At 36.4% G+C, this 21,173-nt stretch overlaps 1 protein-coding gene across 31 annotated transcripts in view; it reads left to right on the top strand.

Moving 5' to 3' along the window:
* Window positions 1-21,173, top strand: part of PTPRD (protein tyrosine phosphatase receptor type D) — a 2,332,079-nt gene that overhangs the window by 2,182,235 nt on the left and 128,671 nt on the right. For 13 of the 31 annotated variants that reach the window (XM_073021575.1, XM_073021570.1, XM_073021571.1 and 10 more), the window contains 3 exons: window positions 2,771-2,931; window positions 8,741-8,755; window positions 13,540-13,652. In XM_073021575.1, coding sequence (XP_072877676.1) covers window positions 2,771-2,931; window positions 8,741-8,755; window positions 13,540-13,652 — 289 coding nt within the window. The remainder of the gene's footprint in view (window positions 1-2,770; window positions 2,932-8,740; window positions 8,756-13,539; window positions 13,653-21,173) is intronic. The other 18 variants (XM_073021577.1, XM_073021583.1, XM_073021586.1 and 15 more) reach the window with 5 other exon arrangements.

Raw genomic sequence — 21,173 nt, 5'->3', positions numbered from 1 at the left:
TTTGCTGCCTCTGAGAGGCTTGGACATACGTACTGAGTTTCCATCTTCCTTTAATGCATTAGAAAATCTGAAAATCTAGTCAGTCCGTTTCCTGGGCACAATGACGAAAATGAGAAAGAAGAGTAGTATACAAGCATTCAGTGGGACATCTGTTCTCCTGCTTATTGGCCAAGCTCATTGTACTTAAATTCAGAATAGATGCCATAAACTAAATTTTTTAAAGATGCAGGTTAAAACATTTAAATATATGTACTGATCATGAAAAATGAGCATATATACTGATGTCTTGACAGTTTCAGCCATTTGAAAAGATGAACATTTTTTGTCTTATTCTGCCAAGATTTGCTGAGAACCCACTAAGTACAAGGTTCAGTGCTAGCTGCTTTAAGCATATAAACACAAATAATATATAAATCCCTGCCTTCTAGGAGTTTGTAGTTTCACCAAAGAAAATGAAGTATATATACAAATAAAAAGCCAAAATAGAGTTTGGTGAGTGCCATTAAAAACAAAAACAAAAACAAAAAAAACAAGGACTCAATAAAAATTTAGCTGTATTATTTGTACCTTTTTGTTTTTTTCCAGAGGGGAATGACCGATCACTGCCAGTCAGTTAAAAAGGGGTGGTTTCACTGGAGGCAGTATTCAAGTGGGGGACTGGAGAGTTGTTCAATTTCAGGAGCTAAATGTTGTGGAACTTGTGAGGGAGTTGAGGAGCAAGAATAGAGCATTTAGGGAGTAGTAGCAAGAAGCCCACTGTGATGGAATGTGTTGTGTGTTGTAAGCAAGTTGAAAGTAAAGTTGTGGATGCCCTTGAGAATCGTGCTAAGTTATCTATGTTTTATTTGGGAATCACAAGAGAGCCTCTTGAAGGCTTTGTAGTTGCAGTTTAGGATGATACCTCTAACAGCAGTGGAGACTGTTAGAGGAAGGAAGAAACTTGGTATGATTAGGAGCACATAAGTAAGGTCCTAAAGAAAAGTGGCACTCATGAGACTGGAAGAAGAGCAGATGGACCTGGGGATCACTGATAAGCTAAAAATCAGTGTTTCCAGTCTATTCCTGTTTCTATAAGGTAAAATCAGTATCCATTCCTAGATACTGAGAGGATGAGAGAATTTGGGAAGTCAGGAGGAAGGGAAGTAGTATCTGGAAAAAATTAAGAAATTCATACTTAATTTGAACATATATATAGGGGGTCTCTAGAAATGATTGGAAATGAAGATCTGGGATTTCAGAGAGTATCTGAGTTCAGGAACATTAATGAAGAGACATATTCTGCATGGAAGTTGAGAGTTAAAGCTTGGACTGACCTTGCCAGATAAGAGAGGACAAGAGATGCTAGTAGAGAATAGAACTTAAGAACTTGGGTTCAGGGCCAGCCACAGTGGCTCACACCTATAATCTCAGAACTTTGGGAGGCCAAGGCTGGAGGATTGTTTGAGACCAGGAGTTCGAGACCAGCCTGGGAAACATGGTGAGACCCCATCTCTACAATTTTTTTTTTTTTTTTTTTTTAAAGAATGTTGGTCTATAGGATGGAGTCAGAGGCAATTAACTCAGCAGGGCATGAGCAGTTGGAAAGATGAGGACAGGACTGGTTTAGTACAAAATTAAGAGAGCCAGAGATAAAAATTTTAAAGAAGGCTTGATCCACTGTGGCAAACCTGGAAAAGTTGTCTGGAAAGGTAAAGAGTAAATAAAGGCAATTAGATTTGGCAAATGAAAAAAAAAAAAAAATAGGATCAGTGGTGGTGTTGGAGTGAGAAGAGATGAGGAGTGAGTAGTAGAAGCAGAGCAGTTAGTGGATATGGATTGGTTTCTGTTGGATTGGAAAGTAGAAGATGGGGACTTGAAGGGGGCAGGTAGAGTCAAGATGTTTTCCTAATATAGGCTAAAATAGGACAGAACTAAATGGGATAGGATATCATAGAAATAAAAATCATCGATATTTAGTCCATTTCTTCTCCAAGTAACTGTATTTTTGAAAAGTATATTATCAATTGTCTGTTGAGAACAGACATACCAGTCTCTGAGCAATAACTGTAATAAAACTAAATGAGAACTGCTAAATTCTTTTAAGTTCTAAAAATTCTATATTTTATAAAGCCATATCATCAATTCTGTATATCTCGCATCTGTAATTTGAACTATAGAATTCCCTTTTGAAGTTGTAGACTTTATTTGTTCATTGTTTGGCTTCTATTTCCTAACTGATATGCAGTAGTATTAAGTAGTACCAAGCACTAAGAAGCACAGTAGTACTAACGACTACCGACATTCACATTTAATTACTGACTTATTTTTGAACGTAAATATATACTTTGGTCTCCTTAACTGTATGATAATGCCTTGCGGGCTGGAACTCTAATTTTTCTCTTGATTTTCACATAGCATCTAACACTTTGGCCCAATGTAAATGTTCAGTAAACATTTTGCAACTGCTTGATTACTGGTACTTTACGCTTGATAGGATCATTTAATACGCCATATAGAGAGCCCAATGAAAAAGTGTCTATGAACTAATTTGTACTATCAAAATTATTTTATTATAAAGTATTTCACTCTATAAGGAAATTTGTATTTACAAAACCTCTTCCTTCCTTTCTTTTCTTTATTCTCCTCTCCCCTCCCCTCTATTTTGCTAATGTTGCCTCACACACTTTTCATTAAATTCACTATTTCCTCGATTTTTTGCATCTTCTGATGTTAAAGGTACTCTGTAGAAAGTCATTATTTTATCACTGAAATAGACTCTGCTTTTCCTCAGAAGATGTATGCAACCAGCCCTTACTCCGACCCCGTGGTGTCAATGGATCTGGATCCACAGCCAATCACGGATGAAGAAGAAGGCTTGATCTGGGTTGTAGGCCCTGTCCTTGCAGTGGTCTTTATCATCTGCATTGTCATTGCTATTCTTCTTTATAAAAGGTAGGTTTACCCAATATTTCTGTTGCAATTTTGGAGGCTGCCTTATTTTTGAAGACTTGATCATTGTTCTGTGGTCCTTTGGTGGTTGATTTTAGTAGAAATACTTCAGTGCCATTTTGATTATTTTTGGAAAAGTGTTTACATTACAGTAAGATCAAAATGTAAAGACTGTACTATTTGGAATCTTATTGAGTTTTGGTATAGACTTCTGTTGTCCAACATGCATCTATTCCGGCCTCCAATCTTCTGAGCTGCTTTATGCAGATAAGCACTTTTCATAACAATTGAGGCATTAGTGCATTCACAAGTAAATAATTCCAAATATTTCGTTTGATTGTTTTAGATAATTAATTGCTCGATTTCAACGTGTTTTTGAAACACTATCATGATTTTGCAATTTGTACATATCATAAATCTAATTTGCACAAGCGTTGAGATAGCTCCCTGTGGCTGTTTCTCAAAATTTGGCAAAAGCACATGAAAATTAAGGATTAAGGAAGGGAAACAAAAAGAGAGGGATGGAGAATGAATCGTCTCCCAATTTTTCTTCTAACTCTTATTCCACATCTTCACTGGTGAATTCGTGTATGTGTCCAAAAAGGGATGCCAACGTACCATATTCCTTTTTTAAAAAATATAATCTGAGTCTTACTATGCCCATGCGTTGATTTGAGTAGTGTCTTTGACTACAATTAGAATGCAAATTTATATCTACCCACATTTTTCTGATATGCCACTCTTTTTCCATTTTATTTCTACCTCTAACATCTAATCTCTAATAAGATTTTTTCCCCTAGGTCACTGGCCGGTCAGTTAGAGAACATTAGTAATTGTTCTTATAAATTCTTTCTGTCTTCAGATTATAATTATAATATAAATATGAACTTATAAAAAGTAGCATATAATATCCTTTCTTAAACATTTAAAATGACTAAATTCAAAATTACTTCCCTTTATATAGATTTTTACTTTTTTCCAGTCCAAATTTTATTTTCATAAAACTTTAATCCATGTTCTCATTTTCCTTGTGGTGTGTTATATTTTGAAATGCTACTGTGAAGGTTATCTTATGCCTCTACTACAAGATAGCTTCTCTCTCCCTGTCCCTGTAACCTTGGCCTTCAAAATCTAAAAAGAGTATCTTCATTTTGATTCTTGCTTACATGCTTAATCTGATAATCTCATTTCCATTCACTCTTTTTCCTACCCATCTAGCTCCCTTTTGGGGGTTTATATTAATTATTTTCACCCTCACTCCCTTGCTCTTCTGTCCCTGGAATAGCGTTTTTCCCCTTTATAGCGTTTAACCTCTTATCTTGACTCTTAAAAAAAGAAACTCCTTCAGAACACTTCTCCTTTGAAAAACTTGTTTTTAAAAGGCTCCATTTCATTTTATTCCAGCATTAAGAGAGGGTTGAGAAAATAAAGGACAAATGAAAGAAGTTCATAACCATAACCCATTAAATTGCCTATCCTATTTTAGAGTTATAAAGAATGAAAGAAATATCCATCATTATTTTTTTTTTTCGTGAACACTGCCATCATTCAATTATCCATGCTGTAAAATAGCTGAAAAAGCAAGTGATAGAAAGCCAAAATCTCCTCTCATTTGATGATTTGAATCTTCCATTCCAATCTGTATCTATAAGTATGTATCTTAAGGAACTCATTGTATTTTATCACCTCTCTCCATGTAAGAGATAAGGGCAGGAAGCATGAGGTACCCACCTGCCCCATGAGTAATCACAGACTCTGTTTGAGTCCAAGCAGGAACTGGTACCCTTTACTGTCTGTATGCTGCACTTTTTTCCAGAAGAGAATTCAATAATAAAAAGCAGTAGTATAATTCTAATTGTTTTCTGGGAAGTATTTACTTAGGTGGTCACATACTACTATGGGAGTCGGGTCAAAAAACAAATGCTTGTTGACAGGTGTATTTCTAGACCATATCACATGACATTTTGTGATGATTTGAAATGGGAAAAATTAATGCCTTATTTTTTAAGTTATGTTTTATTTGGATATACATAGCTATCATTAAGTCATATAGTAACAGATGTATGTGGTATTTGTGAATCAGTTATGTAAATTTGACGACATATGATTGTAACCCTAATAATTTTTAACAGATAATTATTTTCTTTCTTCATCTGCAAGTGACAAAAAATCAACTCACTTATTATTTTTCCTAATCCCACAAAAAGAAGTATCGTATTTAAAGGTTTTATGACTATGTTAAAATAGAGTGGCATTTTAGTGTGGGCCTATGTAAGCATCGTCTAATGCAATTGTTGGGAAATGCACACATCCTCGAATGCTAAGTATATTTAGCTAACCATCTGAAGGCCCATGAAGCGTTTCTGAAATAGAAATGCTTGCTTCAGCAGTAAAGAACATTCCTGACTTGAAATTCAAGTAGACCCAACAATGTCCTTCTTGATTATCATGAGGCAGTTCAAAAGGAAATCTTCTGTACCCAATGAATAGTGTCTTTTATAGCTTGGATCCTGAGCAAAGTTAATTACGTAATAAATACTCCATTCCCTCTTTTTAGGTGCCTTTCAGTTTATATACAGGTCATTGGTAATGACTCAGAATTGAAAGTATCATTATTATTATTATTGTCAGAATATTTTACTTCCCATATGCAAATAATGCTTTGAGAAGAGAATAAGAATAAAACGTTGTTAACTCACATTATATTGATCATCCACTTTATCATGTATCTCTGCTTCTAAGATGCTTGCATTAGCAATAGGTCTGTAGCTACAGATAGTTTTATCATATAAAGAAGTATATTTTACCCAGATGTCTGAGGAGACTTTGAGACTTATTCCTATTAGATCTATTCATGTGGAAATGGCACACTCTTTGATCTGGCATTCGGTTCATTTAACTTTTGTTTTTAATCTAGTAATCTGTACACCTATACTACATTGATCATCAGTAACAAAAAATATCACCAGGGCTTTGTAAGATCCCTAAAACACCCTCTGAATCATCATAAAATTAAAATATATTTGATATATCTTTAATGTTATAAATTTTCTTGTACTGTAATTTTTAGAAAATATTATATGGGCCATGGCTTAAAGTACACATTACAGAGATAAGGTAGTAGCAATGTTCGGACCAGTACTGGACTGAAGAGCCAGGAAACCTGAGTCTAAGTCCCAGTTCTGTGACTAGCTGGTTGCATGGGGTAGAAATTCATGCCAACACTCTGAACCTAGCCTTCATTACAAAGTTAGTGGGTGGACCAGATAATTAGACCTTTTTAATATAATGTTCTATAATCTGAAAACATTAAACACCAGGTAATACTATTGGTACTGCATGTCCATCTACTCCGACAAAAAATCCACAAGGCAATTGAAAGTTCGTATTCTGTATATCTGTTACATATATAAGGCTTTTCAGACTTTTTTCCAGAACTGTCCAAGAATTATTTATATAGAAAATAAACATTTAAAAATAAACTGTTAACCTTACCTCTATGGAAAAGCATTTCAAGATGGATGAAAAGTGTTTATTACATACTATGGAATCAAAGAAAGTGTAGATCAGGTGGTCCTAGAAGTCTGAGACATACTTTAGGCAAAATTAACATCCTTGAATGGTAATAATCTAGCCTGCATGCACACTGTTTTTTCATCCCCATCTCAGGATGTGGAAACCATGAGCTAGATGAGACTAAAATATAGGCTTCAGTTTTTCCAGCCTTTTCCAGCTCCAACACTGGCTCTCTGCAAGCTTTGTGTCTTTAGTCTTCTCTTTCTGTATCAACCCTCCATACTGTTCCAAGCCCTCATCAAAGAAAGAAATGCAGTCCAGAATATTTTGAGATGCTATGAAGAAATATGTGGCCACACCCAACCATACCGGAAGCTGCTGGTCAACTCTGCTTTCTGGCTTCTGAGTAGGCCCTCCCTAGGTTAGGAATGCCTTTCCTGTCACTCCCCTGCCACTCCTTTTGGCTTGGATAACTCCAACCCTTCTTTTGGAAGTAAGCTAGGATGCTACCTACTAAATCAAGGCTTTCTGGGTGCTTGCCTCATCTTCTATCCTCTCTTCTCCTCCCCTCTAGCAGTTCGGGCTACCTTAGGATCGCTTTTCCGAGGCTCTTAAACTACTTTCTACCTGTCTATTATGGAACCTACTGCATTACTGTCAATTCCCCTTTTCTTGGCGCTCTGCCTCCAGTAAACTGCAGGTCAAGGACTCTCTCTTATTCATTATTGTGTTCCTACTGCCTAGTAGAGTGCCTGGCACACAAAAATATTGAATAATTAAATGTGTACAAGTCAAACAGTATTAAACAAACTCAATTCCTTCTATGTGTTGACTCCATCACTCAATATCACCTTTATTTTGGCTGGCAAGAGTTGCAATAAAATCCTTGGCCTGTAATTTAAATTTACCAATTGTGAAAGCTTTCAAACTTAGATATTTGTACCACATAGGTACCCAGGTGTATGGTGAGGCTGACTTTTATCTAGAACTATGCATTTGTGCATATGAATACTCAAGCAGCCTTTTAATACACAGAACTGATAATTCACTAGGTGGTTTTCCATCCTGAGGCACAGATTTTTCTACAGCTGATTCCCTGATAAAGTCATTGATTTAAAAAAGTGAGCAAATTGGAAACATTTATGTAGAACTTTTTTTAACCTGGCACACTAAGTAAATCACTTTAAAATTAAGAATAAGAAGAATTAACCAATGTGTTTGATATCATTTTCATCATTTACTTTGTATGTGTGTGTTTGTGCAATTTAAATGTGGATGTTTTATTTTTGAAAAGAGATGGATTGAATTGTCTCACAGGGCCAGATATTCCAGCCACTTGGGTATATATTTCATTGCATCAAGAAGAACTTAGTACCTTTATTTTGCAATTGGAAACTCGCTGAAAACTTTGCAATTTGCGTCAAAGTGAAGATTTTTAGATTAATTGTTTTCAGGAAAAGGTTATATGCTACAGAAATAATACGGTTATTTAAACAATCAGCATAATACCACAGGTGAAAGGAGCTATAAGCATGAACTAGTTGTGTTCACAGATAGCACCACAGACTAGGAAAATACATATTCTATCAATGGCTGGTAATAAAATGTTTTTCTGAATAAGCCCAACCGTATAAATGGGCCATGCTCTGTAGATTTATAATGATGAGTATTATATTTTCCTAAACTGAAGATGCGGTTAATCCTTCATTGGAAAAAAGATGTGGCAAGAGGTATTTGAAGAAATAATTTCTGCCACCTTATTACCTTTTGGTATATTATTCAATTGTGCAAATTTCTGTATAGTTCAATACAGTTTGCAGATATTTAATATGAAAGGAATGACATACCTCTTAATTGAAGGCTTTTTATTTTAAATGAATGAATTTCTTTTGCGGAATGATGCTGTATTCCCATTGAATACATTAGTAGTTTTCTCATAGCATGTTTTTTAAAAATCAAATTATCTCTCCACTATCAAACACTTCCTGGAATATAATTAATTGTGGCATTATTTTATAGATGATGGATAAAAGTGCATGTGTCATTCACACACACACACACACGCACACACACACTGTGTATTCAGTGATGTAACTTCATGTCAGAGCTCTGTTTAGTTCATAATCAGAGGTCCATAAATATTTTGATTCGCTGTCGCTTCCGAATGTATGTCAGTTGTGTGTCCTTACTTGTGAACACTATTTCTTAAATCTTGGTTGTCATGGTTATCCTTGTTACCATTGGCCAACTAACATTTAGCCTTTCTTTTTCCTTTTTTTGCTGCATTAAAATGGAGCAGTAAACCCGACAGGTGAGGAATAGAGAACAAACCCCTTTCATGTTCAGTAAGAAAAAAAATAAACTGGTAGACTTCGGAGTTGTTGAAGAGGGGAGGGCGGGGCTGCATACAAAAGATGATACCTGGCACGTGGAAGATGGGCAAAGCCTACATATACACAGTGACTTCATTAAAATGATTCTGGGGAAGATAAATATTTTGTTTATATAAGAAAAAAAAAAAACAGATTAAAGGCGAAGTTTAAAAGATAGTACACAAACCAATATCTGAGTTTTGTTTGTGGTCAAGATTAAAATGGGCATTTGTGTGTGTTGATGTGTTTACAGGGCAGAAATGTGAGGTGTCTCATAAACTGTTTTGTTTTGTTTTGTTTGTTTTTACCGAAGATTAGTTTTCAAGTTTGACTACAGATCACCTAATGATATTAGCATTTTCACACCCTGCAAATATTGATGACAGTGCCTTAGTGAGAACTCTTCCCTAATTCAAAATTATTATCCATGTCTCCCAGTCTGGAATAATCATAGCAATAATAATAGCTAAAATGTGCTATGTGGTTATTGAATGATTAATCCAAACTAACCTTCTAGCTTTCTAACTAATATTTATATATTCATATACACTTATGTATAAATATGCATATAACATATATATAAATTCCTGATAAAAATCAAACTACAAAAAACACCTCAAAGATCACCTACCTTTCTCCCGGTGCCATATTCCAGTGGTTTCCATTGAGTGGTCTCTGGACCAGCAGCCATAGCACCAGCATCACCAGGGAACTTGATAGAAATACACATCCTCGGGCCCCACCTCACACCTACAAAATCAGAAAGTCTAGGCATTGACCCACCAGGCTGTATTTTAACAAGTCTCCCCAGGTGATCCTGATGCATACTAAAGTTTGAGAACTATTGCTGCATTATTTACACTAAAATCACTTTACATTGGTCAGCAAGCCTCATGTTCAATGATAAGAATTTTTAAACCTCTATGAGGGTGTCTTTTTTGTGTGGACATCTCTAGTGTCCATTTATCCAGCAGAAAAGCCCATGCAGAATAGTGTGTGTTTTTTTGTTTTGTTTTTGTTTTTGTTTTTGCTTTTCAGCCAAAAGATGAAACACTTTAAGCTCACTTAAAATACTACCTTTCATCGGCTGGGTGTGGTGGCTCATGCCTGTAATCCCAGCACTTTGGGAGGCCGAGGTGGGCAGATCACGAGGTCAGGAGAGCAAGACCATCCTGGCTAACATGGTGAAACCCCATCTCTACTAAAAAATACAAAAAATTAGCCAGGAATGGTGGCGGGCGCCTGTAGTCCCAGCTACTTGGGAGGCTGAGGCAGGAGAGTGGCATCAACCCGGGAGGCAGAGCTTGCAGTGAGCCAAGATCATGCCACTGCACTCCAGCCTGGGCGACAGAGCGAGAGACTCTGTACCTTTCATCATAACACTTTTCCCATTTTACAACTTAATCAATGCTTCCTTTCTCTATTAAAATGAGAGAGTTGAGCCAAAATTTAGACATCATCTTCTAATCTCCCTCTGTTTTATACATAAAGAAACTGAAAAGAAAATTTGTAGTTGACACATACCAATAGTGGCAGAGTTGGCATTACATTCTTCATGTTATCAGAAACAAGTATTTGGATTGATTTACTTCAATATTGATAGTAGATATTTCTAACAAGTGTACCTTTCTTTCAAAAAGCTCTGCTCACATCTCTGTATATCTTTGTTTCAGGACCATAAATATGATCTTTCACTCAACTTCCCTGTTATTTCTCCCCCCCCTGGCTGGGAGCCTAATTTTTTCTTCCCCCCTAGATGGGACCCTAGGAGAAAGCAAATGCCCCGTAGACCAGAGTAGCATTTGTGTTGTGTATTACCCACATGCCAAACAACCGCATGCTTGTATAGTATTAGCAGTTTCTGATAGATCCAAAGTTTCAAGTGATCTTCCATTTCCTTTTCACCTACATAACTCCTCCACATAGTAGATACTTCTCATTGCAAGAAATAAACTTATACTAACATTTTATAGTCTTAATAGAAAAAAATATATAGTATAGCAAGGCAAAATTTAGAATCTGTTTGTAGTCATTATTCTTTCCATTTTTCAAACTGAAAATGAGAATGATGAGACCTCTGAAATTTATCAGGAAAAATGTTACCACTTACATTCATGTTGGGCTTAATTTAGACCATTATATGTCTTTTAATATTTTGTGACAATGTTTTAAAACTCTTTAGTATTATTAGCAATGATGACCAAATTCTTCATCTTCCGCATCTTTCCTAGATATGTTTTCTGTGTTAGAAAACAATCATTCTAGCACATCACATAATAGGTGTTTAAAAATAATGTGATAAGAATGTGGACAGCCAGAATTGTCCATGTTGTGATCATTGAAACAAAACTAAGCAAAAATACATTTAAGCAACTGATTTTCTATTTGGCTTGGATTTCAGGAGACTGAGGTCTTGGAAATAATTTCATTTGAATAGACAATGAAAGAGAAGTTAGTTATTAAATGTCAGTAAATCCCTCCCTGTTCATTAAAATTGTGAATTGTAATTTTAGTCCTATGTCTTGAGTTTTCTGAGACTCAACATCTTTGCAACAAGATGTAATTCCTAACTTTCCTGGAACCAGAGAAATTGGCTAAATTACTTTAGAGAGTTTTCTTTTCTATCCCTCCAGCTCAGTGTCACTCACCCCAGCCACAGGGAAAAAGAAGATAAGGAAGTTACCCTACAATACCTGTAAGAATAAAGTAATTTTCTTGCCCGGATAGATATTTCTATTTCTGGTTTCCATAATCTTGCAAGAATGGCAGAGCCATGTTGGGAAGAGAGAAAAATCTAAATTTTTGTCATAGTGCCTGACACATTAGTAAAGAAATGCATCTGTGCCAGCTTAACGCAAAATGATCAAAACATGAGAAGGGCCATGGGTATTATTTGAAATGAGAAGACCAACCACATGTTTCACGTCGAATTGACTGGCTGGCTGCTCCCAGTCACGTTTCATTAACCCATTTTGATTTTGCATCTTCAGTGGTAAAAGGAATCTCTTAGTGTGGTGAGGTGAAGACTCATAGCATAGACACAGTGACATTGCCTACTCTGAAACTGGTCATCACGTCCTCCTTTCACATGATCTTCTGAGCCTGTCTTTTTCTTCCTCCTCATATCTTTTTCACTAGCCCTTTGTCTCTTCTCTTTTCTTCTTTTCTACTCCATAGAACTGGAGCTGCCAGTGCCTTGGCAGGTCTCAGAATACTGCTCACCTCTGATTGGTGGAATGGTTTGGCAGTACATTTTGTCCCAAGGCTGTATCTGACACTTCTAGATAGAAAGAGGAAATCCTGAGACAGGTACTGAGAAAGCAACATGTCTAATAGGACTGAGCCATGAAAATGTATTCCATCAAGGATGTTTCGTCAAAGGCGTTGCACTTGAGCGAATCATGTGCACTTTCCCTTTGTATCAGTCTTCTCCTCATCCCCTGGTTAGTTTTATTTCATACAGATGAGCAGAAATGGGAAGAAAGGCTATTTAGCAGGAGTCCTATGGCTAACCATAGAACGACCTGGGTGGCATTGAATGAGAGCCCATTACCACAGCAACACTAATGAGCTGTACCACAGTCACATCAAACAGAGGAAAGTTCCTAAACTGTGCAGTACCTGTTTCTCCCAAATGAAAATGCCTTTGCTTTGAGCAGCAGTGAGATACTGGGATTGTGACTCCGGCATAGAGATTGCAGGCATTAGTATTTGGGGAAAAAAGCACTATTTGAAAATGGCTTCTGTTGATTAAATGGGTTTTTAATCTAATTCAAGCTGGAAGAAGATAGTTATGACTCTGTGATTAATTTTTTTATTGGATAAAGAAATCTTATATACAGATCTGACATTTCTTGCTTAGAAATTAGTTAAAATTACATAATGAGAGCTTAAATGGGGATAATAAAGCTAGTAGATAGCTTTTAAAACAAAGTTAAAATGTATTGTGTGAAGAATCACATTTATAACAAGGCACTGTCAATGGCACCTTGAATGATTATCAGGAGAGCTGATCTACCCACCAGGTGAAATTACTTTTTCTCTGATCTTTCTATGAACCTTTCATTAACAAAATATTAATCACAGCTTAGTACTGTTAACAGCTAAGACTATTTCTTTTCCTTCACATTTGAAAGAGAAAGGGGAGGTTTGTTTAACTTGGTCCCGATTCTCCTAGGTGTTAGGATAACTTGGCATCCTAAAAATGCACTTGTATTTACCTGCCGTATGGGAAAATCTAAGGCATCTCCTCACTGTAGTCACCACTTATATATACTTAGGGCAAAGGGGGACAGATTTAGCTGTTCAGCTTAAGCTCATGGAGTTTCTCTGTGGTAACAACAGTCTTAGTATTGGCGACTCAGGGGTATCCTCGCCTGTTCCTCACAAATAGAGCTAGTAGCTAAGAGAATTGCTCGATAAGGGTCCACGTGTATCTCACCAAGATCCCCTTGAAGCCAAAAGGCAGAGTTGCTGAATTATTTAATCATACAGTTGGAGCAGGACTTCGAGATCATCCACTTAAACAAAAATTTTAGACCTGAGAGAACAATTAGGCCAAGGGAGGAAAAGCAACCTGAACTGGGTCACAAGTCAGCTGGGTTAAAATGTTGTAAACCCGAAAACTTGGGAGGTGGGGGGGAGTGCAGGTGTAGCTCTCTGCTTTTTTGTCTGTTTCCATTGATTTTTGTTTTCTTCTTAAACTTCTATTTCCCCCCTATAGGAAGAGGGCAGAGTCCGACTCTAGAAAAAGCAGCATACCGAACAGTAAGGAGATCCCTTCACACCACCCAACAGACCCCGTAGAACTGAGGCGCCTTAACTTTCAAACACCAGGTAAGAACCACCACACATCTAATCCACACACAGTCTTTACCAGAAGTTGTACAGCTCAATTGATATTAAGAGTTGAGGCCTGGCGTGATGGCTCACGCCTGTAATGCCAGCAGTTTGGGAGGCCGAAGGGGGCAGATCACGAGATCAGGAGATCGAGACCACCCTGGCTAACATGGTGAAACCCCGTCTCTACTAAAAATACAAAAAATTAACCAGGCGTGGCGGCGGGCACTTGTAGTCCCAGCTACTAGGGAGGCTGATGCAGGAGAATGATGTGAACCCGGGAGGCAGAGCTTGCAGTGAGCAGAGATCTCGCCACTGCACTCCAGCCTGAGTGACAGAGTAAGACTCTGTCTAAAAAAAAAAAAAGAGTTGAAGGTATCACTTTATTTTGAACCATTTTGTTCATCCTGCTCTTTTATTTTACTATTACGGAGCCTTGCCCAAGCAAAAGTCTGAAAGGAAATTAAGTTCTTTATGCAAACCTGAAATGGGGTGGGGAAGAAAAAAAAATGTGGTTCTCCTTCAAATTTTGGAAGAACTGTAGTCTTTATAATAATATCTATCATTTTTATGGGCATGAGTATTGTTTTTATTATTTCCAATGACACCAATCTGGAAAGAATTCAGTTTCTTATCAAGTGAATAAATGAGTAAATGGATGGATGACTGTACACATCTTTCACCCCATGGGAAAGCATAGATTTGTTCTGTATTTTCCTTTTTGTTTGTGTTTATGGCACTCTGAAAGAGGAAGGAAGAAAGGGAGGGAGGGAGGGAGGAAAATGAGGTAAATATTTTTAAATATTACCTCTACTAAATGTCACTGATCACTTCTTACTAGAGAGAAACATAAAGTGACTGAGGATAACAAAAATTATACTTGTTTCTTAAAATAAAGAACATTAAGTGCTTCAACAGAGGAACACTGCTATTCCTGCTGAGGGGCCTTCAGTGCAATATTGTTTATTCAGGCCTAGATCTCTTTTGCTTTCATTCAACTAAAGCATGTGTATACCAAATGAATGGCAAATTATGAATGGCAGAGGGAGCTGAAAATGTAAAACCGAGTGACCCTATCTTAATACGTTATGATACTGAACAAAGTGAAGAGCTAATCTAAGAAGTCTTTGGGATTAAAATGTGGTTGTAGTGTTGTCCCACAAATTGTAGACAAGTTTCTTTGTGTCGTATGAATGTTCTGATTCATAGTATGACACACTGCAAATGTATTACAGTACACATTTTACAGTGAATTATTTTGAACGTGGTTTATTATGCTCAGCATATTTTCTCTTTTACATGTAGCTATACCATAGTAACTAGTAACTCTTCAATTGAAAGAAATGTTTAGCATTTTAAGTGTGGCTATACAATCATCATAATGTTGGTATTCAAAAAAATTTCTAACTCATATGAGGTTAGACTTTAAAAAAAAATTATTTCATCATGCACCGGGAACGTGTGCATGATGACTGAACAAACTTGTGTCATCTTCCAGGATAGATTGTAGCCCTCTGGATGCATCATATTGAGTCACCTACTCAGTACTTTATTAAGGCAACTTGATATAAATTAAGTTACTGTAGTAAATTTCGTTGGTTCAGCACTTTTTGAAATAGGTGGATACTGACTACTTCAGGCTATAGGCAACTTCTTTTTGTTTTTCATTGTTTGTTTGATTGATGGATTTTTTGAGAGAGGGTCTCACTTAATTGTTCAGGCTGGAGTGCAGTAGCAAAATCATGGCCTACTGCAGCCTCAACCTCCTGGGCTCAGGCGATCCCCCTACCTCAGCTTCCCAGGTAGCTGGGACTACTAGGGCATGCCACCACACCCAGCCCATTTTTTGTTTTTTTTGTGGAGATGGAGCTTGGCTGTGTTGCACAAACTGGGCTCCAACTCCTGGGCTCCAATTCATCTGCCTCAGCCTCCCAAAGTTCTGGGATTACAGACATTAGCCACCACTCCTGGCCTACAGGCAACTTCTTAATAATGGACCTAGGAATTTATATTCCTTTCAATTTGGCAAATTCAATGTATAGAGGACCCAAAAGCTGAAGAAATGATGTGCTAGATGATTCTTTGCATTTCTTACCTCATCACCCTTTAAAAGAGCAACATATTATGGAAATAGAAAAATGGATCAGATTTCTCAGTACCTTGCGACTATCTCTGCACTGCCCCTCCTTCCTCTGTCTTTCACATAAATGTCATTTGTGCTGGAACCAACCTTGGTCTTCCACCAGAGGCAGAAACACAGTATAAGGTTGAGCAGAAAGGCAAAGGTACCCCAAAAGAAGAGAGCCAATGAAAGTGCTACGCCTCACCTCCTCTAGCACCAACAGAAAATGTTGCCAGAAATAAATACAAAGCAAGAATGGGAACTATGTAGAGAGAGTGATTAGCAGGTGCTGGTGACTGCAGGTAAGAGAATAGGAATGTCTTCAACCAGGAGACCTCTGTCTGCAAGTACTTTTCACTTTCAGATGTAAATTTGCAAATATGGCCAAACTCAAGAATTCTATTGGCAATTTAATTTTCCCAATGTATTTGGGAAGATTATATCCATTTATAGAGAGAATCTGTTAAATTTTATATAAGATAGCAGAAAGAAAAATGAATGTTACAGTTGTAACATCTCTTGTATCACCAATGACTTTACGAAATTAAAATGGGGACCTGAGTATAAAGGAAGGTGTCATTTAACTAAAGTTAGACTTATCATCTCAAATGGATGAGGGAATAAAGTGGACAAAATGAGATAAGAGAGGAGCTGTAGTAGAGGAGGAGACTAGAAAAGGAGAAATTGTGCTAAGATCCTGGCACAACTGTTCACTCAGGAAGCAGTACATTATGCCCTTTAGCTAAGGTAAGCAATTCACTTAAGCTTGATTTGTTGAAATTGTTTATTTGCCATCCAAGCTCTATGTTGTGGCCTGCTGTCTGGAAAATTTATACCATTTTACAAAGGAAATAGACCCTGCTGTTAATGTGAAATTCATAGAGATGTGACCATTTGCTTCAGGCTGCATAGATTTTAGCCAGTGGCTGTGAATTACCTTAATTACTTGTCAATAGGATGAGAGCAAAATGTGGGGTTGTTAACCCAATAACCCTTTTGTGCTTGTTCGTCTCCTCTTTTTCACAAAGAAGCAAGGGTTTCCTTGGAAAATGAAATAAAATAATCCTTTATTAGGCGTTGCATAACAGGTGCTATGATGCTACTTAATTTTTAGGTTTTTAAATTATTTACATTTCACTATCTGAAATGTGGCTTTTTAGTATATTATATCTACTATGAATGTATAATTGCTTATCCCCAAACATTATAACACTTGAAAATATTTATTAATAATATACGTAAGTAGAGAATTAATAATCCACATCTGTTAAAAAAAAAAAGTCTTTCAATGAAATAAAATGGCTGTGATTTATATAACCAGTACCTAGTACAGAATTTGTTCCTGAAGGCAAATTGATTTCCACTTCTGATGGGTCTGTTATGAAGGATAAAATAGCAAACAAACATTACAATTTGAAATTCAGTAGGCCTTTCAGAAGGCAAGTTCAGTGATTCCATAAATTCTACTTTCTCAAAAAAATCATTTTGTGAGTGATAGATTCATTTATATTCTAAGTTACTTATTCTTTTGGAGAATCTAGATTTAAGGAGTCAGATCCTTTTTTCCTTAATTCTGCCTATTATTCCCAATTTCATATAAGTATAGCATTCCAACAATCTAAGTACGTCAAAGAACTGTGCCCTTAAATGCAGTACCACAAACATAGTTGGGTCAGAAAGTTAGATTTCCGTCCACTGTTGCTCAGCTAAGGCACAAAGAGAAGACAGAGAAACGTGCTTTTTTGTAAGTATAACCATCCTTGTGAGGTTGGAGAGGGTGGGGAGGAACATTGCTTTAGCACATTTTCAAACTTTTAGATGAGAATCAAGTCACTGTCTGACACTGCTGAGAGCCTTCCAGAGAAGTAGCTTGGACTTGAATCTGTACGGAGCACTTTAAGGAGTTGCTGTATCTTCTCATTCTGAAGTCTCTGATGCTGCTGGCAGCTAGAGGTAGTTCAAGGCTGAAGCCCACTTGTCCATTATTGGCAACAAAGTTCTTGATCTTTTTAGCATTAAGATGAGTGAAAAAAGAATCACCAACCCAGCCCGTTCTGAAAAACCATTTTATTTTTCTCCTATTGAGCATAATGTAATTGTGACTTAACCCATTGCTGCATCAGAGACAATATGGAATTGTTGAATAAATTTCTTTTCTCCCCCAAAATGGTAGTTTTTCTAGGACTAGGACTAGATTTAGGATAAACAGTCTTGATGGGATTCCAGGATGCTGCATAGTGTTAGGACTAATCTGTTACTTAAGTGATGGATTCACATGGTAAGTCTGGACAAATATACGGGAATATTTATCATTTTTTGTGCTTGCACACTTTCATTATTAAAGTATCCTTTACAATGAAAAAAAAAATCATGTCAGTCTGTGAAGCACTGTATGTAAGCACCTGAACAGGCTGGGGAAGCTCATGCTTTCACAATTGAAAGCAGGCACCTCAGCTTGTAAGTATTTTGCACGATTGTAAATATCTGTCTTATTGTAGTTCAGATGGCATTGTATAGCCAAGTTATATTTGAGACAGCATGAGCTACCTCATCATTTAAGAGAATAATGATTTAAACAATAAATCATTGATTATTAGTGTACAAGGTCAGCCAGAATTAGTGTGGAACAGGCAATTTAAGTAACGTCAGTTGTTTCACCAATAACTACCAAATTAAAATGGGGACTTAAGTATATAGGAAGGTATCATTTAGCTGACATTTGACTTATTAGTTCTAACAGATAATGGAATAAGATGGGCAAGATAAGTAAAAGAGAGAGGTGATGTAGTAGAGGAATTTACTGGAATTATTAACTGCTGATCAAGTTTTACAAGTCTTTAAGGTCTGTGGAAGAAGGGAAGAAAATACTCACTTATAAAAGATGCATTTAAAGGAAACGTCCATTAAGCTCCATACATCTCTGTAACCAGCAGTAACTGGGTGTGCACTAGGATGGGTTAATAGATATGTTGCTTATTAAACAAAAATGAAATGTGTTAGCCTCATTTGGAAGGAAAGTTTTCTCTTTCTTTCTTTTATAAACAATTTCCAAATTATTTTAGTCTGTCCCTCCCAGAGCATCTTCTCTTTAATTTCAAAGGCAACACGTTTATTGGGAAAATTTTGGAAAATAGAAAATAAGTTTGTTAACAGTTATTGCATATAGATTGTGACCATTTAGGTGTTCATTATACTACTCTTTAATTTTTGTACATTTGAAAATTTTTATAGTTGTATGGTGGGAAAGGGGCCAATAGAAGCACTTTTAGAGAAGAAAAATTACTCTTCATCCCACCACTTCTTTTTTCTTTTTTTATTTGACATATTTAAAATAAACATTAAAATATATTGTCATTACTCCAATTTAGTCTCTAGAAATATCTGCCATATACAGTTTCATGTATATCGTTCCAGACTTAATTTGTATATGTAGTTATTTAAATGATATAGAGTAGGTAGGGAGGAGTGTGTGTGTGTGTATGTCGTATATGTATACACACACAATTTGCTGTTGTGACATTTAACTATATAAAAATTGACCTTTTTCAAGTGAGTGTATTAATACGTCTTATCTTCTTTTTAACAGCCCATGGCAATGATGGTAGTCAGTTCTGTAGATATAAAAATGTATTAACTCATTCCCTATTAGTGGAGGCTAAGTTATTTCTAATTTTTGCTATTACAGATACTACTGTATTGAACTCATATATTTTGACACATTCATTGCTATTTCTGCATGGCAGACACCTGGAAATACAATAGCAGGGTCCTAGGGCAGGCACATTTACCATTTTGATAGAGAGACCCAATTACAGACTTTTCGAAATATTGTAAAAATCCTTTACTGAAGGTTTGACCCCCTCTGGCCCATGGCCTCTAGAATTGGACAAAATGGTGAAGATAAATATAATATTATTAAAAGATGGGGATGTATTAAAAAAACAACTAATCACTAATATGTGTTCATTTTTCTTCTTTTTCCCAGCAAAGAAAATTTAGAGGTTGAGGATCTTAGAGAAATTCACTTTCTTTTCAGTACAAAGAAAGTTGTAAGGGAAGAGCTACTGGTAGTACTGGTGGTGCACCAATCATCGACCTTTCCCTGTGCCTGCACATTCAATGTTAAAATGTCTGCTGTCCCTGTTCATATCTCCTCCCTGGCCCAAAAATACCTGCAAACAAAACCAAAATTACAGTGTTTATGCTTGCACCTTTTAGGAAAAGAGATTTAAAACTCGATGATCAGATATTACAACATAAAGACCTCGTTTTCATTCCGTGGATGACCTTAGTATGTTTTGCCCTAAAGCATACATGGATGGTAGGTGATTGATGGGCTGTGAAAAACAAAAACAAACTCGTAAAAAGTTAACGAGTCAGAAATATGGTATCAGCAGCAGAAATGTCTGCACGGCAACTGAATAAGCTTTAAAAAGCTCTTCAGCTATCTCTTCTGATCTATTAATACTATTAATTGGATCAATGCTAACAAGATCCATTTTTATGTATACTTTCTTCATTCATTCATATTTTATTTTATACCGTAAGGAATTTAGGCATATGACCTAGGTTAAGAATACCGGATGTGTTCTTTCTGTTTTATTTTCTGAAAATGATGATTCATTAAATCTAAGTGCCAGATTTCTGATACAAAGAAACAGCTTGTTCAAATTCTGTATTTTGAGAAAGTCTACATTAGAATTGAATTTTGCAAAAAATTTTTTAAATGTTTTGAGGCAGGATCTTGCTGTGTTGCCCAGGCTTGAGTGCAGTGGCACAATCATAGCTCACTGTAGCCTCAACATTCCCCGCTCAAGTAATCCTCCAACCTCAACCTCCCAAGTAACGGGACCACAGGCATGTACCACCATGCCCGGTTCATTTAAATAATTTTTTTTTTTTGCAGAAATGGGGTCTTCCTCAGTTGCCCAGGCTGGACAGAAACTCCTGCAATCAAGTAAAAATTTTGAATTTTAATTATGCCATTCAGTACTTACCTAGAAGAGCACTTTTGGTGACTCTCATTTAATAATGATCCCCAGTCACAAATCAAGTCTAATTGTTGTTATCGTTGTATCAGGAAGCTTACAAATCAATGTTCTCTTTATCTTTAATTTATCATTAGTTTGTGATACAAATAATAAACATAGCAGAGTATTTGTATTTCATTCAGGGAATTCTAAATAGTGCATAAATTATGTTAAAAATATGACAAATATTTAATGAACTAATTTTCTCTTTCTGACTGTTAGCTCATAGAAGTCTACTTTTGTTAAGACTGTGGTAATTGATTTGATGAAAAAATTAGCTTCTCTTTGGTCCGTAAGCACAAACTATTCTCCAGACTTTATCACAGTTTGTCAGTAAGGAAAGTCATGAAGAGATTATTACTGAGT

This window comes from Chlorocebus sabaeus, chromosome 12 (assembly GCF_047675955.1).
Source record: "Chlorocebus sabaeus isolate Y175 chromosome 12, mChlSab1.0.hap1, whole genome shotgun sequence".
Taxonomy (NCBI): domain Eukaryota; kingdom Metazoa; phylum Chordata; class Mammalia; order Primates; family Cercopithecidae; genus Chlorocebus; species Chlorocebus sabaeus.
The sequence above is the reverse complement of the archived record's forward strand: the minus strand, read 5'-3'. Positions and strand labels throughout refer to the sequence as shown.